The sequence below is a fragment of the Wyeomyia smithii genome, chromosome 3 (assembly GCF_029784165.1).
Source record: "Wyeomyia smithii strain HCP4-BCI-WySm-NY-G18 chromosome 3, ASM2978416v1, whole genome shotgun sequence".
NCBI lineage: Eukaryota > Metazoa > Arthropoda > Insecta > Diptera > Culicidae > Wyeomyia > Wyeomyia smithii.
In genome coordinates this window covers 64484017-64507229 of record NC_073696.1, presented here as the reverse complement: position 1 = coordinate 64507229, position 23213 = coordinate 64484017, and the positions used below count along the sequence as shown (strand labels likewise).

The 23213-nt window shown below is 43.5% G+C and overlaps 2 protein-coding genes across 2 annotated transcripts; one reads left to right on the top strand and one right to left on the bottom strand.

Moving 5' to 3' along the window:
* Positions 1 to 928: 928 nt before the first annotated feature.
* Positions 929 to 9234, top strand: LOC129729628 (transmembrane protein 131 homolog). The gene is made up of 4 exons (XM_055688345.1): positions 929 to 1142; positions 1241 to 3505; positions 4466 to 6823; positions 6885 to 9234. The coding sequence occupies exons 2-4, from the start codon at positions 1451 to 1453 to the stop codon at positions 8190 to 8192; spliced, it is 5721 nt and encodes a 1906-aa protein (XP_055544320.1). The 5' UTR covers positions 929 to 1142; positions 1241 to 1450; the 3' UTR covers positions 8193 to 9234.
* Positions 9219 to 10177, bottom strand: LOC129729629 (ubiquitin-fold modifier-conjugating enzyme 1). The gene is made up of 4 exons (XM_055688346.1): positions 9926 to 10177; positions 9738 to 9869; positions 9514 to 9681; positions 9219 to 9456 (listed from the first exon to the last, which is right to left on the bottom strand). The coding sequence occupies exons 1-4, from the start codon at positions 10046 to 10048 to the stop codon at positions 9370 to 9372; spliced, it is 510 nt and encodes a 169-aa protein (XP_055544321.1). The 5' UTR covers positions 10049 to 10177; the 3' UTR covers positions 9219 to 9369.
* Positions 10178 to 23213: the final 13036 nt, after the last annotated feature.

Sequence of the window (23213 nt, the reverse complement as noted above, 5' to 3'; positions counted from 1 at the left end):
TTTATCGAGCAGTTTGACAGGGCGAGGTACGGAGTACTATGGGGCAACGTGTACCAGAAAAAAACGCCAGTGTTACGTATGTCTTATGTATGTGGTGGTACCATTCGAGTAGTTCATTTGTACCAACTTTTTTGGAAGATTTCTTCCTGAGTGTTACGTATATCTTATATATGTGGTACAATACATCGTAAATATTTCACGGGCTGGAAGAACCACGGGGTTGGCAAAACTGTCAGTTACCATGTATTTGACGCGTTACCAACACCACTGGCACTGGCACCCGAATAATGAACGGTTTACCCGGAAGAACATTGAATCAGGATTAATTTTTATTCACTACTCGCGCTCTTTTCAAATGGTTGACGAAAAGACGCAATCTTGCGCCGTTTCGTCCTGTTGACGGTGTTTGACGCCCTGTGTGAAATGACGTTTAAGCGCACGAGCGTAAGCGAGATGCAAGCAAACAGTAGAAGTGGTACAACTGAAATGTAATGTCCCTACTGTAAATTCCTAAAGTAAAATCAGAACTGCTGCCAGAAATATTTTGATTCTTTTTATGTTTAAATTGAATGTATGTGATATACGTTAATATCATTCATTTACAAAAAAGTGAAATAAAATTATAGAAATTTACTGTCGATATTTATTCGAGACTTTGAAACAGTTTTTTTTAAACTTGTTATTATGACGAAACCAATGAATAACTTGTCTGCATTTAAAGTTGATGTTAGAAAATGTATTCTTGGTAGCACGGCAATTTGCAAAATAAAGTACCCTGTGGCAATAATATTAAAGCTGGAGAGTAGCATTTCGTCCTATCAGAAACTGGTATTTTTCTTGTGGCAAAATAATGCCTTCCCTGGATACCAGTTGTCTTTCAAATGTGCGTAATTTTCTTTTGCGGTTCTTCAGCACGAAGAGCGAAAGAAAAAGCCTGCATTGTTAAAGTGAAGCAGCAGCAACGATAAGACACGGACGGACGATTTTTTACTCCTGAGTGAGCGACAGTGAAAAAAATAGAGGAACCGTTTTGAGGGCACGATAAAGTGTCTAAAATTTGCATCATATCATTAAGTACTGCTTATAGTTCCGATCGGAAGTATTTCCTGCTTCAGTGAAAACCCGTGGAAGTGAAGGCAAAGGTAAGAAATTGCGCTGATCTCCTCCAGACTGTCGCGTGTGTTTGGAGGACTTCTTCATGACGTTTCTTTTTCTTTTATCTTTTTTGCACTACATACAGCATATCGCTTGCACCACTCAAGCAGCAGCAGTAAGATTGAACAGCGAAGGATATTTCTCATTGCAGAATTGGGCAGGAGATTTACGCAATTTAATCCAAGGCAGATAGAGAATGATGAACCTAGTGTTTGTTTGCCAGCGAAACTAGGACGCATTAAACATTTTGAGACGGTATATCAGAAAGGAAGCAGCAAGAAGAAAATATATAGACATGGCCAGCAGCAGGCTATCGGTACGCATTTTCAGCCTGTTGTTGATCTTGATACAGTTGGAAGAACAGGTTCGTTCACAGCCTTCGTCTGATCAGCAGCAGCAGCAAAATAAACAGATTAGTTTTGGCGCACAGGAGATGTTCTCACCCTCATCACAAACACTAATGGACGAAATGTTTCAGCATAATGATGGGGTTGTACGGGGAACAATTGGTTCAGCAGTAGCAGGAGACAAGACGAGTCCAGAACTGGTGGGAAACTTGGTTTTCCAACCTAGTTTGCTGGATTTCGTCGAGCGTTCTATTGGCGATCCGCACAATCAGGTGGTGATCCTGATCAATAAACACAAAAACCGCAGTGTATTTCTGGGATCTATTTCCGGAAGTACACCCGTTTTCTACAGTTCATACTTCAAAGATATGGTTATTCCACCGGAGGGTAATACTACTTTCAACGTAGTATTTCTACCTCGTCGATTGGGAGCCACAGCCGGATCAATTGAGATTCATACGTCTTTTGGTCTGCTGCAATACCAGGTTAAAGGTATCGGCAGGGAATGTCCGTATCGGCTCAGACCTCTTGTGAACTTAGTGGCTCCGTTGAATGCAACGATTATGCCGGAGATTACCATGTATAATCCACATGACACTCCGCTGCAAATTATGGAAATCTATAGCAGCGGAGGAAACTTTCAGCTCGAACTGCCCAGTGGGGCCCAGGAAGGTCCTCAAGCATTATGGGAAATTCCTCCGCATAGCACACGAAGTGTGATCCGAGTGAGATTTTATGGTAAAGAAGCCGGCAACTACACGGCATACGTCAGAATTAAGATCTCCGGCGGAAGTCAGGAGCCATCGCTGGTGGATAAAATGCTTGTGGTTCCAATTGAAATCGAAATCTACAAAGAGACTGGAATCTACTCCAGGGTACCGTTCGTTAGCTTTGACACAGGTGGTACTAATGGGAATATCTCACGGATACACCTGAATTTAATTAACTCCGGGAATCGGAAAGTCCACATTAAACAAATGGGTGTCCAGGCGGATAGTTTACAAGTGACACATGCGGTAAAGTTTTACGTTATATCGGAAGACCTGCATCCCGTCGCCCAAGTTAAAATTGATTCGTCCAAAGTCAGTGTGGATGGAGAAATTTCGGGAATTTTCTATGCGCACTACACCTTGAGTGACTCTCCCAATGATGTGATATACAACTGCTTGATTTATTTTGCTTGTCTAATTTTGAAAGGCAACCTTAAGTACAACGCAGACGCGCTAAAGTTTCTCACTTTCACCGGCGAAGACACTGAAGACCAGCAAAATTCACAACTCGCCGTGCCACGGCCGCTGGTTGTGCAAAATCAATTCAGTGTGCCATTTAGTATCTCCAATATTACAGTACCTGAGAATTGTTCTACGAATTTCCGTGTCGAAGGATTTCGGCCACGTGTTATTCATCCTGGACAAGAAGAAACCCTCCTGCGGATATCGCGCATTCTGACGGATAACCTGAACCGATCGATTGCCACGTACATCCGGTTGATGACTAATATGTCAGACTTCGATCTGCCAGTCTACAGTTATACCGGAAAACTTAAACGTATTTTGCCCTTCTCGACGACGAACCCTCGCCCCGCTGCGGACTACGAGCGTCTAGATTTGGACGAGCGCGAGCTCGATTTTGGTATTCTACCGATCTCAACAATCGGCGAAACGCTGATCGCCTTTTTCAATGCCAATCCGGTGGAGATCCCCATACGCCACTGGAAGGGCGCCATCACTTCGGACGGTGCCGAGGGAACGTCCACCATAACCGTAATCCTGCGCGGTTGTGGTCCCCACGCTGGTGAAAATTTAATTTTCTGCAGGCAAATTCTACCAAAACACTGGATCGTTTTCCAGATCAGCGTTCAGTCGAGTACGACCGACAGCTACAGGGGTCAGTTCAGCATAACGACAGACTACGAGGAGATTGTGACACCCATCAGTTTTACCACGGCGGTCGGCAAGCTGGAACTGAATCGGGAGTTGCTGCGATTTGATAACTGCTTTCCGGTAAGTCCGCTTGTTCCTATACGATTATTTTGGTCTCATTAGGTTGATAACGGTGCAGCTATGAACGCGCGCGCGGTTTGTAGTGTTCGTAGCATAAACCTGATTGCATTGCGGTCAAGCATTTGTTCGTTGAGTGCTTTGTGGTTATTGTTATTATTTACTTTGTGACATGATTGAGTGATTGTACGGAGCGATAAGCGTTTGCTTGAATAATAGTTATTACCACCAGCAGTGGTTTCTTGTTGATGCAAACAATGCTGATTGATTAACATGCTTTAATTGAAAGCGATATAGTTCAGTTTACTTTATTATTAAATAACCTGCTTACAGCAGGTTTACTTACTATATGGGATACCCTTAACCTTTGATGGAGCCCGGTTTCACGTCAACATTCACCTTTGAACGGTCATTATGTGATTAAAACAAATATTGCTAATACCAGCACAATATTATTATTTTCTAATACCAGCTCCCGCAATATTTGCTTCAATCACGCGAGTGGATTTGCGGGTTAAGGCTAGCTAATGCAAATTACATAATTAAAATATTAAAAACTCAAATCTCAAATTTTTTTAAATAAATAGAGAGGGAGTCATTGGAAGCAAATAAATGTTCTACTGGTTTTCCAACTTATTAACGAATAGGGTTCCTCAATTTATATCCGGATGAGTGATAGCAAGTAATGACGACGTGCACCTTGAACGATCGAGATTAGTGAAGGCCATGAGTGTTATCGCAAGAATGATCAAATGTAAATAACAATAATAATATATGAATGGATGGAATGGAGTGTAATTTTAAGCTTTTTGTTTTGCAACCATACCTTCCTGCTAGGCTAAGTCCTAAGTAAGAAAAATTGAGCAACTTTATAAATCGAGCAATTTTTTTAATTAGGAATTTTATTAAGCGAGTACAAATGTTGCAGAGCCTCAATTTAACTCATCTGTTGTTCTTTTACAGGGAAAACTCTGCTCGCTGAATCTGACGGCCCACTCGACGTTCCTATCGAAAATCCACGTCGAAGGCATCAAAACCGATGTAGATGGGATAGAGTTCACCGTCGAGAGTCGTCATCCGGTGATTCATCCGAATACGATAACCAACATTGGCCGGTTGCTGTTCGATCCGAAAGTGATTTGCAAACTGGATTGCTATAGTAGTTTCGATCTGCTCTCGAAGCCGTTTGGCGTCAAGTGGATGGCTACGCTGGATAATTACGAACAGTATCGGAGGCTGGACAGCGAGAAATTACTGCAGCAGCTCCGGTTATATACCGAGATGAAACAGTCGTGGAAAAGTATAAGATTCCAGCTGACGACGGATCCGATTAGGAAGTTTGAGTTTAACGCAAGCGTTGATTTAGTGTGGCCAAAATTGCTTACAGAAAATATTCATTTTCCGACGCTGCAAATCGAGCAGGAAGCAGTAAAACTGATTACGATTAACAATCCGTCGGATCAAATTTTATTTGTGCACCTTGTGCTGCACGACGTTAGTGTTCATGGCAACAATGTGAGTGCTTTACCCCCGGAAATACTGTCCGGGTGTGAAAATTGTAGCTTAAGCGAGGAGAACGTATTTTCGTTCTTTTTATTCGACTACGACGACATTTATGTGAACTATGTGAAACCAAAATCTTTCCTAAAGATTGCAGTTAAATTTACTTCGAAAACGCCGGGGACTTACTCGACAATATTTTACATGCGTAACAATTTAACGCTGATCGATGCCGTTTGGATACAGGCGAAAGCTGTAGTACCACAGTTTAAATTTGGCAATCGGAAGCCAGGTTCTACGACAGCGTTGCAGTTCGAGATTACCGATAAACATTTAAAGATGTGCTCAAAGTTTCAAGAACCAGGTGCTGGCGAGGATGAGAGTGGGATGTCGATCCAAACGAAGCGATCCTTTACGGCACGAAACTACGGTGAAGTTCCAATAGCGGTCTCGGCAATACGTGTCGAGGACATACTTTGTGAAGGATACGGATTCAAAGTGTTGGACTGCGCACCATTTGAGCTGCAGCCGAATGCGAGTAAAAAGATTGAAATAGCATTCTCGCCGGACTTCACCCTGGCGCGGGTGACACGAACGTTGAACTTTGACACTAACATAAATTTTCCTGTAAATTTTACCCTTCTGGGAACTGTTCCAGCTCATGGGTTAGAATCTTGTAGTTTAAGTTTAAAGAGACCGTGGTTCGAAGGAATACTCAGAATTGTTCTAATCAGTGTTTTGTCGCTGGTTTTCGTTGGAACACTAATGGCTGCATTTTTGGACGCGAATAAGGTGATCAAAGATCACGTACTTAATATGTCCCGTGATAGAGGGCCCATTCAACCCCCGTTGGATCTACGTCAGATTGCATTACAAAGCTCAGCGACAGCAAACGAGGATAGTTCCGATAAGCCAACTGGGAATCAAAACAACCAAGCTAGAAAGGGCCAAAATTATAACTCGAAAAAGCGAATTCCGGCCAAGGAGGCGAATTCGAAAGTTTCCAACGGCAGCGCTAACAATTTCAACAAAACGTGGACAGATTTTACTTCCAAGCTTAACAAAAGCTTCCAGTCGAAGCAAACCAGCGACAAATTTTCACCTGAAACGGACAAACGGTCTCAAAAAAGTCGACGTTCAATTACTCCTCCTAAGGAGGAAACGCAACTTCTATCGCCGGTCTCAAGCTGTGCACCTAGCAGCAGTAGCAACAGCACCAAAGAACGAAACCGCCAACCGGTCGAGGAAGATTCCAGCTCGACCACAACGGAAAGTTCGGAAACATCATCGACAATGTCTTCGGCATCCACGTCGTCCTCGTTGTCGTCATCGGGCACAGCGGCTTACAAAGCGACAGCATCGGCAGAGATTGTAAAATCTTCCAAAGCAGCAAACACATCGACCAATCATCAGCATCACGCTCAGTCTAAAACGTGTACCAGTGACTTAAAACCTGAATCAAATTCAGCGGGCTTCAGTCAAAGCCATAGCATTAATCACCAACAGTCAAAGCCCTTACACCATCAACCACAACCGTCTCAGGTGCAGAAAACGAACGTCAAGAAAACCAAAAGCCTCCCGGTCGGCTACGAGTCTGGAGCATCCTTGCTCAACTCATCGAATACCGGTGGCAACAACTCCTCGCAACAAAAACATTCGACTATGGCGACGGTTGCGGTTAAGGAATCCGGTGGCTTGCGCAACAGTAGTAAGAATCATCACTGCAATGAAAAGGGAACGGGAAAATCAAACAAGAATTCTGAAAAGAGAGAACATACGGGCAAGGAAAATGGCAACGCGTACGGTGACTATGGCGGAAAGGTAATTATAACTCATGTTCTAAAAGGAGTACATTTTACAATCATCTCTCTTTATTTTCCAGAATGACTCGTCCCAATCGAAGAAATTCGGAAAGACACCCGGTCGGGAACGTAAATCAAATAATCAAGGCAAAAAGGGCTCTAAAAATCTGCACAAAGCACAAGCTCTGCAATTCACCTCACCGGGTGCGGGCAAATCTGGTGCCTCGGGTACTAGTAACGGCGGTTCGAGCTTTTTCCTTACCAGCAGTAGCATCCCAACCAGTCAAATTCCTACACCGCCCAATGTTTGGGGTGAAAATCGCGCTCGTTTCAGTGACGTCGTAGCTCAGGCTACGTTGGACCGGTCCACCAGTTCTAAACTATTGGCTTTCGATTTGGGCGCGAATAACTTCGTCTCACCAAGTACATCTTCAACCGCTATTGGGTCTAGTAAACAACAACAACAACCGCAGCAGCAGCAGAAATTGCAGGAGGTTCCTAAAGTTGCAACGAGCTTGTTTGGCAAAACTAAGGATGACACTTTTATCGGGATGGAAAAGGAGCTGAGCATTACCGTTGGAGCCGGTTTGGCTCCTATTGGAACATCCAAAAAATCACCTTCCTCAATTACACCAAGATGCTGGGAACCATTCGGAAATGTCGTCAACACTAGACCGCCCACAAGCAGTGTAGATTTAGCAAATTCAGACAGTTACTTCTCACAGTCCTTTGCTGATTATAACCACGCCAGTACTAGCGATCAGTTCCGATCGACCGGGGCCATTAACAACGGCAGCGGTCGTTCGTTGACTGACTATCAATCGCAACAGTCTGCTTTCGCCGGCATGAATGGCTCGCACGGAGCTAACAACGGTAGTGCATCCAGCTTGGCTCTTATGAACGATTTAAATCCTATGCTCATCGATCAACACGATTGGGATGATAATAAGCTTCTCTGGCAAATGTTTCAAAAGAACGATGACTTGAATTTGCCGCCACTGATTGATTGGAATTCGCCCTGGACATCCCCAACAGTATTTTCTCAACCGAGCAGCACCCATTTACAACAGCAACCAACTTCACAGTCATCAACCATGCAAATGAATTCCCGTTTGACAAACAATTGGCTGAATGCGGGTGGAAGCTCACAAGCATCGCAGATGCCACTTCGAGCTCCACCTGGCTTTTCTCCCGTGAAGCCCACACCCACCAATCAGACGCTACTGGTTCAAGCTCATGGTCATCAGACACAACAACAGCAACAAATGCAGCAGCATGATCATCAAAACAACGGAGCTGGGGGAGGCGCAACGTATGATCCATTCCGTCTTAGCTCTATTTGGGCACCGGCCAATACCAACAATGACGTGTGGAATGATAAAAAATAGAGTGGTGGGGTGTTGAAACACGATAGCAAACAGAACCGTTCTGTTTAAAAGAAGAACAAAACAGTAGTGACATGGCTGAGTTTTCCTTATTTTTTACTCTTTGAACTAATTTTATTGAACCGTAGATACTCAAAGAAGGTTTTCATTTAAAGTAGGATTTTTTTTTCGTCAGTTTTTCTTGTGCTGTGATTAAACCACACACGCTTAGTTACTAATCATTTCTCGTTCTGTTTTGAATCGTTTCTAACCGCCTTGTTCTAGTTCTGCTCTAGATGTTGGTTTATACTCAATACACTAATGTTATTATTTTCCGGATAGGCTCTAAATTTAGTTGTTTCGTTTCTTTCGCTTAACATTTTTTACAATAACAAACAGTAGGTTCTGCAGCAAGCAGAAAGTGAAATAGGTCGAGCGCCGGCGGAATTTAAAATGAGAGTATTAAATCATATAATTGGAAGAATACAAACAAATGAAGATTACACAATATTTAAAGTATCTTTACAAAAAGACACAAAACTAAACTAATATTTTGATTAACGATTAAATATAGTAGGGAAAAACGGCTGCGCGAGCAGTTCGCTGTTGTAATGCCCTACGCAACGATTCAAAAGCTTCGGAAGGCTGGTGACATTGCTACCACAGACCACTGAAAAATTTACTATCTCCACTTTACTTGGGAGTGAGTACAAAGCCTGTATTCAATGCAATTTCAAAATGATAAAATTTACTCCCGAATGTTCCTATAAAAATTCTATAGACAGATTAATTGTATCAATCTTCTCTGATACATTTTCAAGGGAAATGATAGAAAACCTTCGGTCTCGAACCCATATTTGATGGAAACGGGTTACGAACTTGCCAATAAAGTGGGGAAAGTACATTAACGGTCGGATTATAACAAAACAAAACTTGGGCACGCTGATGACGAACTATACGCTAACGGACAATTTGCTGATGATGATGATTGGACACTCGTACAAGTGAAAGTGAATAACAGACGCAACAATTGAGAAAATAAACAAGAAATTAAGGCAACATTAAACATTTTTTTATTTTAACTTCTGTCAAAAAAATGATGTCTCAAGCTGCGGATTGAAGCGTACACCTGTTTATTATTATATAGTAAATACCGTTATTGTATTAAACAGAAAAAAATGGTAACATGCAGCGTTAAAAATTAACCAGAAGATTCTCCTTTCTCTTTGTAGGTAACTACACCTTTCTCTATCAAGTCTGGTATCTCAACTGCCAGCCAGGGCGCGAGCTGAAATTCAAGTTAAATTTACAACACACTAAATATACCAAAAACTATAAAACTTACCCCGAGTGCCATCGCATGGGCAATACCGAACTTGGGCACATTTCTAGCCCACAGTGGTTTGAAATGATCCGTCAGGCATATCTTTCCTCCCCGGTACATTTTGGCTGTCTTTCCGTCTAACTCTGGCAGTGCAATTTCCGGTGCCGTCGCTGGGTATGTAATTGGAATCTGAAAATTTTTCGTTAACGTTAATACTGTCCCAAGGTTTATGCCGTTCAACCTACGTCGAACTCCACCTCAAATTCGTACTTCAGTAAATTTTGAATGTACCAGCACTTGCCGAACCATTTCGTGCCTTCCTTGTTGGATTCCAGTCGAAACCAATCCGAGTCGGAGGATTTGTTGTTTTGAACGTACTATAAGTTTAGTGGGGTGAAATAATTTCAATAGCAATTGGAGCAATCGAACCCACCTTGATTAGTGCTTGATATTCTTCCTTCAGCCGTTGTACCCAGAGTTCTTTATCCCGCGGTCCTGCCCTTGTTTGCAGCAATGGGATACTGCTGAGCGTTTTTCGTGTACTTTCGTCCACCATTTCCAATTATTTTTACCTAATAAAATGTTCTAGCCAATAAATACAATTCGCAATGCGAAATCACGAACGGAGAATGTTTTGAGTTTTGATCCTTTCTAATAATTTGACAGCTGTTTTCTACGTGTCATGATGAAGTAGCTTTCCAAAGAATACCTACACGGAAAACAAAATCTACCCAACCAGTGGGTACAAACTACCAGAAAAGATGTAAACATTATTCAACTTACGTGTTGGGTAATTTTGCAATGCGAACGCTGAGTCATTTCAACTTGATAGATTTTAAACATGCTCTTACTCAATGGTGGTGTTTTGATAAAAAGCCAACGTTGAGTATTTTGAACCCAGCATTAGATGAAAAATCAAACTGGTTGAAAAATTGAAAACCCGAGTGATGAGATTGATTTCAAGAAAGTGGCAAATATTAGTAAAAATTGGTAGTTTTGACACTGAGTTGGTGATTTTATGTGACGAACGGTTTATGTGCATCTGTTTGTTAATATTAGCCGTCAATTAAAAACAAGATTAAAAATGAATTGTGAGAATGGAGTTGAAGCGGAGGCGCTAACAGGGAAAATTGATGAAGCCAGTGATCCCAAATTGGAAGGTACTTTAATAAATACTAAGACAGATTTTATAGATTGTTTTTCAATTATTTTCTATTTCCAAATAATGTTAAATCAATCGAATGAAACTACCCAATATAAAGTATAAAAGAGTGAACTCATCGTTGAGTATTTTTGACGTATTATTACACTGAGTGCTATACACCTACTATTAAATTAATCTACAATTACTCGAAACTGGCTTCCTGCACGGAACGACTCCGTTGAGTGAAAACGACATGAATTTGGGTACTTTTCGTTTTCCGTGTAGCTAAGGTAGCGTAATATGTATAGGTACTTTCCAAGTTTGCTCGAGGAAATAAAATGAATTAACCCGAAAAAAATTTACGATGTATTTTGTGGTGAGAACAGTAAACAGACTATATTTTCTATTGTAACCATAAAAAACATGGTATTTTTACTGTAACCTTGCAAACGTTTTTTGTTATTACCATGTTTTAACAATATTTTTTGTTGTTGAATCTACCACCGACTTACTTTACTTTACTTTTATGGCGACAGATCATTAAGATCCTATACCGAATCCAGAATACGTCTCCACAAAACTCGGTCTTGGGCTGCTACTCTCCAGTCTCCTCTTACACCCGCTGCTCTGGCATCCTCGTCGACAGCACACATCCAGCGCGTGCGCGGTCTGCCTCGAAGTCGTCGGCCTCCATCCGGTTCTCTACTAAATATTATCTTTGCTGGTCGCTCATCCGCCATCGGTGCTACATGGCCAGCCCACTGTTACCTGCTGTGTTTCATCAGCTTGACAATATCAGCGTGTTTGTATACTTCGTACAGCACGTGATTCATGCGCCTGCGCCAGACCCCGTTCTCTAGTTTGCCTCCGAGTATTGATCGCAGGATTCTACGCTCGAAGACCCCAAGCGCTCGTCGATCGGCCTCCTTCCACGTCCACGATTCGTGTCCATAGAGCGCCACCGGGAGGATCGGAGTCCTATAGAGCGCAAATTTCGTACGGATCTGTAGGCTACGGGACCTAAGCTGGCTACGCAATCCGTAATAAGCCCTATTCGCCACCGCAATCCGCCTCTTCACCTCGCGGCTCACCTCGTTGTCACATGTCACGAGAGTACCAAGATAAATAAATTCGTCGACCACTTCGAAAGTATCCCCATCCATCTCCACCGCAGCACCTACACCCGTAGAACTACCACGCTCTTTGCCCGCCACCATGTACTTCGTTTTGGCAGTGTTTATGGTGAGTCCAATTCTCGCAGCTTCCCTTTTGAGAGCCGTAAAGGCCTCCTCAACTGCTCTACGGTTAACACCAATTATATCAATGTCGTCCGCAAAGCCCAAAAGCATGTGAGACTTAGTGATGATGGTGCCGCTCCTCTGCACACCTGCCCATCGTATCGCAGCTTCCAAAGCTATGTTGAACAGCAAGTTCGAGAGCCCGTCCCCTTGCTTCAGACCATCTAACGTCACAAACGCGTCCGAAAATTCGCCCGCTGTCTTGACGCATGATGTGAAACCGTCGAGCGTCGCACGTATCAGTTTAATCAGTTTAGTTGGGAATCCATGTTCTAGCATTATTTGCCACAGCTCGTTGCGTTTCACTGTATCGTACGCCGCTCGAAAGTCTTTAAACAGATGATGTGTCTGCAGGTTGTGTTCTCGAAACTAGTCGAGGATCTGTCTCAAGGTGAACATCTGGTCCGTTGTAGATCGCCCCACTCGAAAACCGCATTGGTATTCGCCAACAAAGGCTTCCTGCAACGGCCTCAGTCGCTGGAACAGGATACGGGAGAGAATTTTGTAAGCGGAATTGAGGAGGGTTATGCCTCGATAATTACTACACTCGAGTCTATGTCCCTTCTTGTAGATAGGGCATATGAGTCCTTCCAACCAGTCCGTAGGTAGTTGTTCCTCACACCATACCCTTAGGATAATCTGGTAAATTGCACTACACAGCCGCTCGCTCCCAACTTTGAAAAGTTCGGTCGGTAAGCCGTCCTTTCCAGCGGCTTTGTTGTTTTTTAGCTCTTTGCAAGCATTCTTCACCTCGTCCAATGCTGGTGGGTCCACAGCTTGTCCGTCCTCCCCAATTTCTATCCTGTTCCCCTCGACGACTCTCCTCCCTTCCTCGCCGTTCAACACCACTTCGAAATGTTGCTTCCAACGCCTGGCCACCTGCGATTTATCGGTAATCAGGTTCCCCTCCCTGTCATTGCACATGGCAGGTACTGGCACGGTCCGGTTCCTGATTCCGTTGATCGTTCTATAGAAGCTCCTCGTGTCGTGCCTGGTGAAGCAATTCTCCGCCTCCGTGAGGACGCGATCGTAGTGCTCACGTTTCTTACGGCGATGAAGCCTCTTTTCGGCAGCTCTTGCCTCCCTGTTTATCTCCCGCATCTGACGCGTTATAGGATTAGCTGCTACTAACGTGTTGGCGTAGGCTCGATTCTTCTCCTCCGTCACCTCTAGGCACTCAGCATCGAACCACCCACTACGCGTGGTTCCCGTTGTCATGCCTATCACCTCTCGCGCTGTTTCGCTGACCGCATCATGGATGTGTTTCCACTGCTCGTTCAGGTCCACTCCAGCTGGTCCACCGATCCGTCTATCAACTTTCCGAGTATACTCTGCAGCACCTCCTTCCGCTGATAACCTCTGGATGTCCAGATGTATCTTCCTCGCCGATCTCGATTTGAATACATTGTACAACCGGGCGCGAATCTAGCCTACCACGAGATAGTGATCCGAGTCAATGTTTGGCCCTCGAAAGGACCGCACATCTATGACGTCTGAGAAGTGCCGGCCGTCGATCAGCATGTGGTCAATCTGGGAGCAGGCCTCTCCGTTGGGGTGTCTCCAGGTGTGCTTCCGAATATTCAGACGTGCAAAATGGGTGCTACAGATGGCCATTCCCCTGGCCGCGGCGAAGTTCACTAGCCTCAAGCCGTTGTCGTTGGTGGTAGAGTGAAGGCTTTCCCTACCAAAAACGGGACGAAAGAACTCCTCTCGTCCGACTTGTGCGTTCTTATCTCCGATGACGATCTTTATATCGTGTTGTGGGCACTCTCCATACGTTTTCTCGAGGAGCTCATAGAACTCCTCCTTTACGTCATCGGTTTTATCGTTTGTCGGCGCGTACACGTTGATTAGGCTGTAATTGAAGAATCTGCCCTTGATCCTCAATACGCATAGACGGTCATTAATAGGCCTCCACCTAATAACACGCTTCTTTTGGTTTCCAAGTAGTACGAAACCGACGCCCCGTTCCGCTCTATCGCCGCCACTGTAGTAGATGTGATACTTGAAAGAAGTGCCCGCGGTCGGATCGACCGCCCGGAATTCACGTTCCCCGGTTTTGGGCCAACGCACCTCTTGTATGGCTGCTACCTCCACTTTTGCCTTCCGTAGCTCTCTGGCCAAGCTGCCCACGCGTGCCGGTTCGAGCAGAGTCCTAACATTCCAAGTACCAAGTTTCCAATCGTTGTCCTTTTCGTTTGACTAGGTCTATACCGATTGTTCCGATTCGTATCATTCTCTGGATTGTTCGTTTATTTTCAGCATGCTGCCTTACTAGGGCTGCGATGCCTAGTCTCGCGACGGGGCTGCCGTCTTGGGTGTAGCTGGCGAGACACCGCATTCCATAGTTCAGCCGTTCGCTCAGGATCAGTCGCTGTTTGAGCCGCCCCTGACCTGGGAACAGACGCTCAGGCAAGCTGCTCTCCAGGGAGAACAACTCCCCCTTCCTTGTCAGCATACGACCAAGTTCCCACCGGTTCACCGATCTTCCCTTGGTTGCTCGTATCCCAGTCGGTACCACGTGGAGGTAGGGATAGGTGTTGCTGGGCATTATGCTATGGACCACACTGGGGTCTATTTTATGCCAACTAGTACGGGTGTACTGCTGCTACGCAATGCCCAGCCGTTTACCAACCATCTACCACCGACACCGACAATAATTTTACCATAAAAAAACATTGTCAGGGCATTCTTAACAGTGCGGTACCATTTGATTGTTATAGAGCTTTCTACTCCAGATCTCACCAATACAGGCTTGGTCTGTATCCTAATAAAATCGATTTGTTTTCAACCAAAAAATCAGCTGATATTCAATTTCGAAAAATATTGTACTTATGAATCCTAGTTCATTAGTGTTACCTGTTTTAACAAACTTTGTTTTAGTGGAAAACCAGATGAAATAAAACTAAAAATCGGCTTACAACTTGAATAAAAGCTCGGGGCAGGAGGAAATTTTTTGTTACTACCAGCGTGTTGATTATTTGCAACCAAAATTAAACTTGTATTAGTGAAATCGACCACTAATACTAGCGCAGATAGGAAGGTCTATGGCGGCTCTGTACCGCGCGGCTATTTTGCTTACTCACCCGTTTTCACACCGGTCGTTGCTATCGTCTCAGATTGACGTTTCATCCAGCATTAACAATTAGCTGTGCTGTTATCGGGCTGCTAAATTTGAGAGCGCGATGCTTCCCGGATGCTCCGCTACTATTTCTCTAGCGCGTTTAGCAGCGACCGGTACGGTATGAAGTGATGATAGAGCGCTGCCAAACGGGGTATAGAAGCGAACCGTTAAGGATGCTCTTAGTAACTTCTAAATGTATGGGAAAAGTGCCTGGAAAAATGCTACAACCCCCTTTTTCCATGGTAAAAATTTCAAAAACAATGTTTTTTATTGTTCTGGACAATGATATTTAATGTAAAATTGATGTATTTAATAGGTCAATTTATGATATCAGTTATTCATGTTGACTTACGACTGCTGTTCCAAATGGACCACACTCATAGTATTTTTCACGTTGTTTTTTCCTCATCTATAATTTGTAACCTGCGCGGTTGCAATTTCAGCATCGAGTGGAAATTTACCTAATTTTGGGTATTACCGCGGGAGAGTGTATGAGTAAAAATTACCCTCAGTTAAACACCCCCGCAGCAGCGTGTACCCAACATGACAACTGTCACCACTTGCGCTGAATATCGTTCACATAAATTTGTTTATTTTCGTTTAAATTCGTTCGTTTTTCCGTTTGTGAACGATATTGTCGCGTTAGATAGGTTCGATAATTTTTATGTCATGTTTGTGAAATAATTGTTAGGGATAGATAGGCCGGTATTTTCCTCTAGCTGCGAAAAAGTGGTGCTGAATCCAGTTTCGGCGGGTTTATTGTGGTCGGCAGCCATCGCGGGATGATGAGTTTAGCCTCGATCGTAATCAAGTACACACGCGTCATTTGTTTTGTCCGGTTCAAGTGCGCGTTTTAACTGTTGGTTTTTTTTTTATTCTCGCTTATTTTCCGTCGGTTTAGTTCCGCCACTGTTGTGGCCAATCACCGACGCCCAGGGAGGCGACTCCACACCCAGGACCCTAACTCACGACCCGTTTATTAACGGACCGGCGCCAACGGCTTTACTTCCTCATGCGATGGAAGGCGTGATCCCAGAGATTTTTCGCCTCAGAAAATCTCCCGGTGTCGGCTAGGATTGAATCTAGACCAGTTGGGTTGGTTGTGAGTGGATCACGCCACCTCACAACCATCGACACCTATGTCGGCGGTGGGATACGAACCCAGGCGTCGAGCGTGGTTGGCGGGGACGTTATCAACCACACTAGGCCCCCGCACGAACTGTTGGTTGTTTACAGTTTGTGTGTAGTGAAAGCGAAGGTTGTTCCGCTTTACAACGAAGGTTGTTCCGTTGTGTCACGATCGAGTGCGCGAGTTTCGGTGTTTACTTGCTCGCCGGATAGGGTAAGCTGCGCTATTGCCTACCCACCACCTATTGGGTACCTCTATCAAAAATTGGATTTTTGCTAGAATTTTTGTTACGTAAGTGGTGAGGTTTCTTCCGCAATATTGTTCACGGTCGTATTGTTTATTTATTTTTCAGTGTTATTTATATTATTTATTAAATATTTATTGTATACATTTGTTTATTTTTGTTATCTGAATCGGTGATTTTGCGTTGGTTTTGGTGGAACTGCCGAGTTGTGGAAAGCTTGAGTCTTTCCCAGTCAAGGTGGTTGCCAATCATAAAATATTCCGAGCCGATTCGAAACATTTTTCAATTCCGCTCAGATTCCTAAAATAAAAGGGAATCGTTAAAAAAAAAACAAAGTTTCATACCGTGTCAATATTTAATGCTTTGTGCCTTTGAGTTCTTTTCCAAGAACATCGAGAGAATGGCGATGATTGTAGAAGAGCTCAACAGAGCTTATTGGTTGATGCGGGTCGACCATTTGCATTTCGACGAGCTAGATTTTGAGTTGAGCTCGCGGAATGTTGTCGTCTCGGCTGATTCGGATCCATCTGGGGTTCAGCGGCAGCGTCGTTTACGGAGATTGTTGGCCGAAGAACGGTCTTCTCCGGTGGAACGCTTGCGCGTGTTTCATGGGGATGCTGCTGAAGAAATGGAGATCTGCCTTGGGAAGTTGAGCTCCATTAAGGAAGATCTCCGTTATAGATGCCCAAACAAGGAGGTTTACCGAACAAGGTTACTCCATCTGGGGTCTCGACTCCAGATAATCCAAAAATATACAGCAGGGGAGGTCAACCAGGAAATTTTGGGTTTGTTGGCGGAAGTTGGTGCTACATATCAAGAACATTTTGATATGTCAGCAGTACTTCCCCCATTTGAAAATACTGGGAAAGGTGGAGCAGCTTTGGGAGATTTGCTGGGCACGATCGTGCCACCATCACAAACGGCACCCATTTCCCCGCAAAGTGTAGGATCTGGTCCGCTCGTAGGAGAAGATGTGGGGTCTGTCTTGAGCGAGTTAAGGGACGAGATTCGACTTTTACGTCAGCAATCCCAACGAGATAAAGCTCTAGCGGCTGAGAGGTCTGATAGCCTTTTGGAAGCCACTCAGACGCTAATGGGCGGGATTGCTTCACTGAACACTATTGCTTCAGTTTTGCGAAAGACGGTTCAAGAAGTTGTCTCACTTCGTGAATCCGTCAGTGAACTTTGGGCGCTGGTACATTCTAAACCAGCTGGCGTTCCCGAGATTGATCTGCAGACCGATCTGGACGAAAGACGTGAGACGGACGAAATCGAAGAGCCAGAAGAACCGGAAGTACCTGATCCACCACTGGCGCCCACAATAAACCAAACCGTGGTGGAAAAGCTACTCCTGGACTACCTGAAAGAACGATGTCCGTCACTTCCGATTAAGAACACGGAACCAGCTTTACCAGTCATTCAGTCTCAGGCCCCACAACACCATGTGAATGGAAGGTCTAGTCCGACAGGTGGGCGTTTTCCTTTGCCCAATCATACGGGTAATGAAATACCATCCTGCTCGGGCTACCATTACAATTGTCGACCACAGCGTGTTTCCGATTGGAAAATCGAGAAATACGCTGGGACAGGACTGATGATGGGCTAGGACTGAATGAATTTCTGGACTCTTTTGAAAATTATGCTCAGTGCGAGCAAATTTCAGAGGAGGAGCTGTTCAATTCTGCAATGCACCTACTCACTGACAATGCTCTTACTTTGTATCGGGCTATGAGATCGCAGAGCAGGCTTTACAACTGGAACCATTTGGTTTGTGAGCTTAAGGCAAATTTCGTTCATCCGGAACTTGACGCCGCTCTCAAATTAAAGGTTTCCCAGCGCCTGCAGATGCGAAACGAGTGTTTCCTGGATTATTTCCAGGAAATGGAAAAAATATTCCGTGCTATGACGGTTCCCATGACACCGAGCGAAAAACTCGACGTGCTCAAGCGGAACCTCAGGCCGGACTATAAGCAAGTTTTAATTTCAAAGCCAGTGAGTACGCTCGCAGAATTGATGACTTTAGGTAAATCGATTGATGCGTACAAAACACCGATTTACCGAAAAGTGTTCGGTTCTCAAAAGGAAGTCGCTCTTATTCGGTAAATCCACCAATTAACACCTCGAAAAAGGACCAACAAAACAGAAAGGGAGGTGGTTCGAATGACAGCCACGAAAAATTCCCAAAAGGATAATTTTGCTTCCAAAACGCCGTCTGAAAACACGAAGAAAAAGCCAGGTGTTCAGACGGAGAAGAATCTTGTCGAGAGAAATTCGAAACCGGAATCCAAACAAAAACCGGTGATTTGTCTCGACTATCTGGTGGAGCAGCATCGACCTCCTAGTCTCGGAGTCTGTTACAACTGCGGTGGTACTGGACACGAGCATGAGGCGTGTAGAAATCCTAGACGAGTCTATGGATTTCTATGAATCTACTTTGTTAGAGCAATACAAGGACTCTTCGATCTTCTGGCCGGATCTAGTTTCGTGCAACTATTCAAATTATGTCCTGAAGTGGTACAAAGTCAACGGGTACCCGAGAACATGAATTTCCCAGCGCTCCGGAATCAAGACCTATCGAAAAATACTGGGCAATTATGAACGAGACTCTAAGAAAGCATTCCAAGGAGGTCAAATCTGAGGTGAACATGTAAAAAAAGTTTCTGTACAGAAAAAGCTGCAGCCATATGTTGTACAAAACCTAATGAGTGAAGTTAGGCGTAAGGTGCGAGTGTATGGTTATGGTACTGAAATTGAATGAAATGAATATGTCAAAAGTTTACTTATGGGTTATTTTTTATTGTCTGAAAGTTTTAAAAGGACCGGTAAACTAGGTAGTTTCCTATAGCGTTTTTTAGTGAGGGGCCATCCACATACCACGCGGACATATTTTTAACGATTTTGACCCCCTCCCCCTCCCCCTCCGTGGACAACTGCCCATATAAATTCTAGAAAAATTGTATGGATCGTGGACATTACCCAACCCCCCCCCCCTCAAACCTGTTCACGTGGTATGTGGATGGGCCCTGATGCAATTTAATGTGGGATACCCTTGATAGACTTTGCAGCCAACTGGTCTAGTGTACAAGACAGTCACGGAGCAAGTACTACGGTCTTAATGACACTAACAGTCTCTCACGAGCCGAAACACGAACCTATGACGACTGACTTGTTAGGCTAGCATTGTACCAAAAACATCATATCAAGAAGACTGGGACTCTGCCTGAAATCGAGCGACAGTTTTGGCAGTGCAGTCTATTGAGTTCAGGTGGAACTGACGCATGCTGGTTAGGTTGTCCCAAAATTGCACAAGTCTGGGGCTCACCCTCCAGATGATAGAAAATGGTGTTACGAACAAATTTTTGTTCGGCAGCTCTAGAAAATGATGTTTTCAACTGGCCCCGATGATTTTTTTGAAAAAATCGGATTTTCTTATGTTTAATCCAAAAAACATGTCCAGTTATTCAATTTTCCATGAAACCTAATCCTTTTATATTTTTTACAGGTTCTTTAGGGTCCAAACTGTAAGGGAAAAATTCGTTTCGGAATGATTATCGTCAATTTATTTTCCTAAAAAAAATCTATCGTTTGAAAAAGAGATTTTTTAAGTATACTCTGACATTCAATCATCAAAAGTGGGTATTAAACCCTAAAGCTCTCACCAACTGAATACCATTAAAAGTTGGGAAATTTTATGGGAAAGTACATTGCCAAAGACTATATGGCTCTAGAATAGCTTGATTTTGAGTTATTCATGATTTACTGTGGAATAATAAGTTACATTTTAATGTTTTCCAATACTAAAATTTTCATTTGCCGTATCATATAGTATTATAATTTTAACTAAATCTCCTGTTACTCAAAGGGCTCGTTCTGCAGGGTAACTGTTAAGCCTCAACATTTCGGTTTTTTTCCCTTGTAGAAGACTGAACCACTGCGACCATTGTTTGATCTATTGTGGTATGCTTCACCTTACTCTAAGTGCGTACGAGCAGGTGCATCACTATTTGGCGAGTTGATGTCCTTGCTACATTGCACATTTATCCCAGTTTGGCAACGCACTTCGTATGAAGTTTATTACCTCACCAGGACTTTCCCTCCAAATTTCGGTAGGTTCTATGTGTTTCTTACCGAAGATACGCAATCTGCGTTGTATTAATACTCGGCATTCGCAGAGTAGATGTTCTGAAGTTTCGCTTTCGATGCCACACAGGCGACATTTATCATCATCAAGTTTGCCTATCTCCTTGAGATGATACTTACTCGGACAGTGCCCTGTAATAAGACCTGTGAATGTCCTCAAGTCTCACTTATTTAATCTGAGCAGCACGAGGCTCTTCTCGCGATTTGGCTCTATGAATCTTTTCGATTGTCGTAATCCACTTATGACATCCCAGTTTGCTTTGATGGTCGCTTTTTCCCATTCACCGAGTTCAGCTTTTAGACCACTCGGGGAGATTCCACAGAAAGGTTCTGGGCCAACAAAGTTAGTAGATGACCCTTGTCTGGCTAGTAAGTCGGCCTTCTCGTTTCCTTCGATTCCACAATGACCAGGAACCCAGTATAAGTTCACCTGGTTTTTCATAGCTAACTTTCGGAGCGACAGGATGCATTCCCACACTAGTTTAGAGTGGCAGAAAGGAGAATTCAGGGCTTTAAGTGCTGCCTGACTATCACAGAAAATGCATATATTTGCGTGTCGATAATTTATTTCCAGACACGTATTCGTGCATTCTATTATCGCATATATTTCCGCCTGGAATACTGTTGGCCAGTGTCCCATGGGAAAAAATTTATTAATTCCTGGTCCTGTGAATCCCGCACCTGCAGAACCATTCATTTTAGAACCGTCTGTGTAGAAGCAAAGTGAACCATCCCGAATTGTGGGTCCACCTTGTTGCCAACTTTCTCGTTCTATCTCTACTGTTCTGTAAGGAATTCCGAAATTTGGTTTCCTCTCCAGCCAATCCTCCTTACTTTTTATTAGATTATTTATTTGGAAATCTTTCAGTATTCTCAGGTGTCCTGTTAGATCTCCATCTTTTAGGTTGCACTGTCGATTTAGCCTTAGAGCACTTTTTTCCGCTTCTAGTTGAACCACCTGATGAAGTGGAAGAAGGTGAAGTATTGCATCTAGGGCTTTTGATGGAGTGCTTCTCATAGCTTCACAAATCGATGCACAGGTCAAACTTTGGATTTTAGCTAGCTTAGCTTGAGTGGATGTTTCAGTGGTTTTGGGCCACCAAACTAACGAGGCGTAGGTTATTCTGGGTATGATTATTGTTTTATATATCCAGTGTATCATGCTGGGTTTGAGACCCCAGCTTTTTCCAATGGCTCTGCTGCATACCCATAGGGCGTTTGTGGCCTTGGTAATTGTTTGATCGATTTGAGTGTTCCAGTTTAGCTTCTGGTCAAGTGTGATTCCCAAATATTTGACTTCAGTGGAAAGCATTATATCAGTGCCTTCCAATCGCAATTTAGGAAAAATGTATTTCCTTTTTCGAGTGAAAGGAACAATAGTTGTTTTGGATGGATTTACACTCAACCCCTCTCGTCTGCACCATTGAGCTGTGAGATTAAGTGCAGTTTGCATTCTATCAGAAAAAACGCTGTCGTGCTTCCCCCTAACTAAAATCACTACGTCGTCTGCAAAACCTATCACTTCGAAGCCGTTTTCCGATAGGCTCCGAAGAAGATCGTCTACGATTAATGACCATAACAGGGGAGATAATATCCCTCCTTGAGGGCATCCTTTCGTAGTTTTTCTTGTTAGGGACGTCCCACCGAGTTTAGCTGTTATTTCGCGAGTTATTAGCATGGCATGAATCCACTTTATTGTGTTCCTGTCTATGCCATGCCTTTCCATTGCCATCTTCATTGAGTTATGAGACGCATTATCGAATGCTCCTTCAATGTCAAGAAAGGCTGCCAGGGAAATTTCCTTGGCATGGATGGATTTTTCGATTTTTCCCACTAACATATGTAGCGCGTCAGTGGTTGATACGTTGTTTTTGTAAGCAAATTGAAATTTGCTTAATGGATTGGATTTCATATATACTGTTTTAATATGATAGTCGATTAATTTTTCCATAGTTTTCAAAAAGATGGAAGTTAAACTAATTGGCCTAAACGCTTTCGGAATTGTCCTATCTCGTTTTCCGGCTTTTGGTATGAAAATAACTCTAGTTTGTCTCTAACTAGATGGAATGTAATTTAATATTAGGCTCACCATACACATCTCCGTAATAATTGGAATAAACAGTTGTCTGCTCTTTTGGAGCATAACTGGCAGAATTCCATCCATTCCCTTAGACTTGTATGATTGGAAAGAGTCTATTGCCCATTCAACCTTCGATTTACTGAATATAGAACAGGCAAGTTCCTGGGATTCAGTCCAAGTCGCATGTGAGCTTAGGTGCTTTCCAGTTTGATCCTGCACTTCATAAGTATCCGAATATGATCCTGGGAAGTGATTTTCCATCATAATTTCCAGTGTTTCTTGAGAATCTGTGGTGTAAGTACCGTCAGTTTTTCTCAATCTGCCTAAACCGTTGGAATGTTCTTTAGACAGGGCTTTTTGCAACCTTTTCCAACTGTTTCTTATGGATTTTCTTATTTCCTTGTTGTATTTTGTTAGTGATGTTCTATACAGTTCCCAATTACCTGTTTGTTTCGCTTTTTTGAATAGTTTCCTAGAGGACTTTCTAAGTCCTTCTAGGGTCTTATTCCACCAAGGTGAGTCTTTATTTGACACTCGCGTCTTGGTTGGACAACTTTCGTAG

Excerpts from the sequence above, each read along its gene's own strand:
- LOC129729628 (XM_055688345.1), top strand. The coding sequence starts at position 1,451 with ATGGCCAGCAGCAGGCTATCGGTACGCATTTTCAGCCTGTTGTTGATC. Across the intron at positions 3,506-4,465 it reads GATTTGATAACTGCTTTCCG|GGAAAACTCTGCTCGCTGAA; the intron begins GTAAGTCCGCTT and ends GTTCTTTTACAG. Across the intron at positions 6,824-6,884 it reads ACGGTGACTATGGCGGAAAG|AATGACTCGTCCCAATCGAA; the intron begins GTAATTATAACT and ends TTTATTTTCCAG.
- LOC129729629 (XM_055688346.1), bottom strand. The coding sequence starts at position 10,048 with ATGGTGGACGAAAGTACACGAAAAACGCTCAGCAGTATCCCATTGCTG. Across the intron at positions 9,682-9,737 it reads AATTTGAGGTGGAGTTCGAC|ATTCCAATTACATACCCAGC; the intron begins GTAGGTTGAACG and ends AAAAATTTTCAG. Across the intron at positions 9,457-9,513 it reads CCCATGCGATGGCACTCGGG|CTCGCGCCCTGGCTGGCAGT; the intron begins GTAAGTTTTATA and ends CTTGAATTTCAG.